Source organism: Sprattus sprattus, assembly GCF_963457725.1.
Source record: "Sprattus sprattus genome assembly, chromosome: 14".
In the NCBI taxonomy this organism is placed as follows: Eukaryota; Metazoa; Chordata; class Actinopteri; order Clupeiformes; family Clupeidae; genus Sprattus; species Sprattus sprattus.
In genome coordinates this window covers 7,295,735-7,301,463 of record NC_137912.1, presented here as the reverse complement: position 1 = coordinate 7,301,463, position 5,729 = coordinate 7,295,735, and the positions used below count along the sequence as shown (strand labels likewise).

Below are 5,729 nucleotides of genomic sequence, written 5' to 3'. Positions count from 1 at the left end.
GTAAATCCTGGGTCCGGTGAGACTGAGGAAAAAACAGAGACAACTCCGTCGCTGGAGACTTTCTCTCAGTGCGCTCTGAGCGAGTACTGGCTGCTGAGCGCAATGTGCGCCTTTGTTTATCAGCACTTGGAATGCCGCAGCCCACGTGCCAAAAGGCTGAACGTCATCTGACGTCCATGACGCCACCTCTTTTAAGTGACGGACCGCGTGTTCCTCTTTGCGCGGCTCCTAGAGTAAAGTACAGATGCTGGCCAAATAGAGAGGAAGTGAGAGAAATCTCCCGTTGAACAAAGGCTGTCTAGACTCAGACAGTCAATGCTTCCTAGCACCCCATTCATCGATTTGTAAAGAAGAAGCATGTTTAGACGTATGCCTATTTTGTGAACTCTCAGTGAGTCTAACCAGAACAGGAACTTTCAGTGGCACAGTTAATTTACTGACTGAACTTAACCATTGACCACTTCAACAACTTTTCACTCAAAAGGTATGATCATCATTTTGAAATAAGGATGCTAATTAAAGGTTAACTTGTTGCCTACTTCTACCACTGTGCACCTCTACCCTCTAAGGTAGAAACGGCGTGGTAAATTAACACATTACGAGACTCCGTGGTGTGCAAAAGTAGATGTTCTAGCTCGTCCCTTAGTGCTTTAGTTCACAGCCAAAACAATGACACCCACTATAAGACCCTTTCCTCTTTTTTAAGGAAAGTTGTAGTCTATTGAACTTCTGACGCTCATTTCCTCATTACTGTCGGACACCACTAGCTTGCCATTGTAGTCAGGGAATCCCACAGCAACAGTGGCATATTGTTTAAGAACGAGTGAGTTGCGTCAGTAATAACGTCAGCAGTATTCAACTCCATGACGCTAGATGCACTGCTCGCTTCAACTTCTGGCTACATATCTCCCAGACGACAATGCGTTCAACCACCCATTTTCCATTTTCCATCGATCATAACTAAATTATTCACCAAACTTACACATTAGACAGACAACATACATTTGACTACCACATACAAATTAGAAAAAAATACTGTGTTACCGTTTGACTCGCTTACTTTTTCCATGTAGGCCTAGACTGTGTGTTTCTTTTTCCCTCTGATGGCTTCTAGGCAGTACAATCACCAATCTTGAAAATATTTCAGAAAAGAACAAGAAAATGAAAACAGAACCTAATTCATAATTAAAAATCAGCCTGTAGGCATTAGAACATTTTATTACATATTAACATGCTCTTAATAAGGAGCCGATTGCTGCATGTCCAGTGCTGCTAATTGTAGACTATGTTATGCTACAGTATTTGTCCACCCCATGGGAGTTTCCTTGGACGAAAAAAGTCCACTTTTTCTAATGTGAATTTGGAAAGAGTATTGCAAGCTTTTCCTCAAGTGCGTCAACGATGGGTTACATGGGTTAACGCCTAGGCTTCTTATGATTGGACAACGCTGGAAACCTCGTCTAAGCTGATTTGCTGTAAACCTTGTCCATCCCTCACTTCCTGTATTACTTCCTGGTATTAGGGTGGGGAAACGCCGATGCAGTTTGGCATTACATGTAACCTATAACGCACAGGATCTCACCAACGCTATTAACCACAGCGGCAGTCACAAGTGAAAGAGTAAGTAAAGATGATAATACGTCCTCATGTCCGATAAGGCGTTAATACTTCAACTTCTTGTCATTAAGATAACATTCAGACAGTAAAGGATACCTTGCTGGACCAGGGCCAACACGGTTATCGTGTATCTCACTGTGGCTACACATGTATCTGCTAGCGTAGAATTGGGCTATTTGAGGTCACGGCTCAGAGAATTCGTCTCCTATCGGCAGAGAAAAGGATAAACTACATCAACTATGTAACTCATAATGTGGTCTTTACAGCAGCATACCTGTGAAAAGAGCTGTCAGTTTGAGCGTCAACATGACTAGGAAATCATAGCCTTCAGCTACAATGTCCATGTTATTACAGTTTACTTATTCATTTCTGGTCTTTCAGTAGGCAGTAACCTATGAGTAAGTTTGTAACCTGAATTTAACTCTGCCAATGGTATGCGCACAGGATACGAAGTGCATCATTGTAGCAAATACACCACTAGCTCAGTTCGGCAATTAATCACAGACTGTAGGTTCTGCTTACTTATGAATTACATATATGTTTTATTGGGTAACAATTGGAGGCAGAAGAGGACAGAACCCGTATCACGCATGTCCTGAGCTGTCCACGGTGGCTGTAACAGGCTGTCCAGTAAAATCGCAGTTGCTTTGTTTTTCATTCAACCCTTCTTTACACGTATGGCCGAAGCTAGGTTCACGTGAAACAGCCATGATTTCGATTTTCATTGTAAGAGTGACTCATGCTGCCATTCCACGCCTGTCAGGCGTTTACCTCCATCAGCAGCTGATTACCGAGGGCTAAGGCTGGGGATGAGTTAACCTTTGATCTGGGCTGAAGCATTTTAGAGCTCTTCATTTAATTGACACATTTATGTTCATGGTCATTCAACTGATACTCAAAAGAACCTGCATTTCATGACTGAGTGTACCTGTGTGAGTTTGGGGGTGGGGTGGGGGGTGGGGAGTGTTTGTGTTTGTGTGTGTTTGTGCGAGCTGAGGCATGAGTGTGTCCCCTCCCCTGTATTGTGTGGCTCCGTTAAGAGGGGGGGATTTGTGTGAGGGTGTGTGTGTGAAAGAGAGTTTCTGTGCAAATTTCATCCCTTAGTTTCTTGATTCAAATGTATTCTGAAACTGCAGGTGGCCTTGACGCCACCTTGATGCAATCAGTTAGCCTGACAACTGAACAACATGATCAAGATGAGGAAGAAAAAAACCCAATAAAATTAAACCTTGTTCCCTTGTTTCTCTCTGCTCGCGTTTCCCCCCTCTCCTTTTCCCAGCTGGCACTGTGAGCAGAGACTCAGAAGTTGTGCAACATCTCAAGAAGTGCTAAATTAAGACAGACCTCTGGATAAAAACTATCCCGGTGTCAGGGTCAGTCATTTATGAACTCCACAATACCCGAGCACTGTACACGTGGCCAAGCAAAGTATTTCTATTTTCAGCCCCAGTACTGTGTAACCAGCAGACAGATATAAAGTCATCATTTCAGGCTTCTGTCTGAAGACTTGTCTTTCACTGTTGTGTAACCTTTGCATTTTTCCCAACCGGATAGTATCTACTTTCTTTACAGGAAACAATGGCCTTCAGAAAGGTGGTGAAGGGGACCCTCATAGGGGGTGGGGCGGTGGCTGCTGTCTTTGGCGGGGCTCAGCTTCTGGAGTACAGAAAGAATCAGGTACAGTAGATTAGCATGCTTGTGTGTGTGTGTGTGTGTGTGTGTGTGTGTGTGTGTGTGTGTGTGTGTGTGTGTGTGCGTGTGCGTGTGCTTGTGTGTGTGTGTGTGTGAGTGTCTGTGCCTGTGTCTGTGTCTGTGTGCGTGTCTCTGTGTGTGTCTGTGTGTGTGTGCGTGTGCGTGTCTGTGTGTGTGTCTGTGTGCTTGTGCTTGTGCGTGTGCGTGTGCGTGTGCGTGTGCGTGTGCTTGTGTGTGTGTGTGTGTGTGTGTGTGTGTGTGTGTGTGTGTGTTAGAAAAAGGAATCCAAGATGCCATGTTTATGTGTTTGTGAGAGAGGCTCCAAGAAATCAAGAAGGGCCCCTCAAAATTCAGAACTAGACTGTAAGCGTTGGCTACTGCTGTCTAACTTGTGTCCAAAATTAATTTATTTGTTTGTTTGTTTTGTATTGAGCTGTTCTGGGAACACTCATATGTATCATATATTTTATATCAGTGAATGAAATTCAGGTAAAGCTCTGAAAGTCTCTGAAAAAGTCAACCTTTTTAGAAACCTTCAGTTTCAAACAGTAAGAAATGAAAACTCAAATGTATATTAGGCGTGTGAAAGTATGCAAAATAAGGACAATGTAAATCCTTTTTAAAAGTTGTACATGGTTAAGTCTCAGATGTACAGTATGAATAGTTCTAGTTCCATAACAGACCTCTCCCTATGGTACATGCCTTATCCTGACTATGGAATGTGTTTTTCCCCTCTGTCTTTGTTCTTCCGAACACCTCTCCTCCAGTTCAATTCAAAATGCCTCATATTACTTCAGCTGCTTCTGTGGGAAGTCTGTTATCGTTTTGCGACCCTATTAGCCTTTCACTTATTAACCAGGACAAATGTTGAAATCAGAGTTTGCAGGCGAGATGGTCCCAGCTACAGACATCCGTATAGAAGGTCTGTGAAATCAGGAGACACATTATTGATCCTGAGCCAATGTGTGTACAGAGTACAGAGTAGCCATGAAAAAGATTTCTCCGTACTATCGTTCTCAATGATTGTATTACTATTATTATAACTACTAAAGTTGTTTATAGGTTCTCCTCCACAGGTGTCAGGTTTTTATATTTGCTTTTGAGAGGCACATTAGTTTCTTTGTCCATTCAAGCAAGATGCCTATATTCCTGTGAGGTAACATTGCAGCATAAACTCCTCTTTGGTGACATGTTAAAGGGGACAGTTCAACTCTTTAGCTAATTAGGAGGGGTTTCCAGCAACCATTCTGTCTAGACAAACCTGACAGGCTTTCTCTATGTATAATCAGGTCAACATTGTCACCATATTTCAAATTCTGTTAAGCACCTAACAGGTGACCAGACTTCTGTTTGGCCTAAGGCATCAGACAGACCCGTCTGTGGTCAGACCTGTCGGTGTCACCAGAGTCGGCTAAGGGCTTACCAAACTGGGGTCATGCTGAGAGATCACACTAAACCCCAATTACAGGAGATCTCTCAGGGCTCCTCATAAGGGACACCATCCCATTATGAATTTTATTTGTAATTAAACAGGTAAGGACCCTGGGGACTCGCACGCTTCTGCTTGTTGTGAATTTTACTTCAAATAAGTTTAAGGTCAAGTAGATTAAGATAATCAACACGCCTTTCGGAGAGACAAATGATGAGGAACGGGGGGAAGAAACACTCAGAAGACAACAGGATGCCTGATTTCATTTTCATCATTTATTCAAATCCACCGAAGCCCGTTTTCATCCATTATCCTTCATCTTCTGCGCCCGCATCTGAACTCCAGGGAGCGCAAATGTAATGCTCACAAGGATGCAGTTGCCTAGGAAACACATCACTCCATCACTTGTTAGTTTGGCAAATATGCTGTTTTCTTTGAAAATCAGGCCTGACTGTTGGTTTTGGCTTTTGACTACTTTTTATGTGTTTTAAGTCACAATGGACTGACATTTAAAAGTTTGTTCACAGCAAAACAAATGTCTGTATATGCAGGCCTTTGAATTAATGTCTTTTTTTTTTGCCTTGTGTTTTTTGTTTCTTTGGATCATTTTTCTCATCGTTCATCCCCTCACAAGCCAAAATTGGTAAGAAAAAGTTGTAGGGAAAACATAATCAACAAACCATAGAAAAATCTCCAATTTTGCATGTTACCACCTCAAATCTGAGACATTGTGATGCTAATTAACAATATTGGGACCCTCTGACGTGAGAGAGAGAGAGAGTGTGTGTGTGTGTGTGTGTGTGTGTGTGTGTGTGTGTGTACCTGTGATTCCTCTAGGCGAGGGCACAGGCACACATAAACTTGAGTCTCTTCGGCGGTGGCCAATTCCCCATTTGCATCGAGACTCACCGCCATTCTCGCACACTCAACGTGATTGCAGGACAGCCTGACTCTTAATTGTCCGCGGATAGTTTAAATATGCGGGTCCTCT

At 42.9% G+C, this 5,729-nt stretch overlaps 1 protein-coding gene across 1 annotated transcript in view; it reads left to right on the top strand.

Moving 5' to 3' along the window:
* Positions 1 to 3,195: 3,195 nt before the first annotated feature.
* Positions 3,196 to 5,729, top strand: part of gpd2 (glycerol-3-phosphate dehydrogenase 2 (mitochondrial)) — a gene marked incomplete at its 5' end in the record, with an annotated part of 30,959 nt that continues 28,425 nt past the window's right edge. The window contains one exon of the mRNA XM_080851219.1: positions 3,196 to 3,294. Within this exon, the coding sequence (XP_080707345.1) occupies positions 3,196 to 3,294 (99 nt within the window). The remainder of the gene's footprint in view (positions 3,295 to 5,729) is intronic.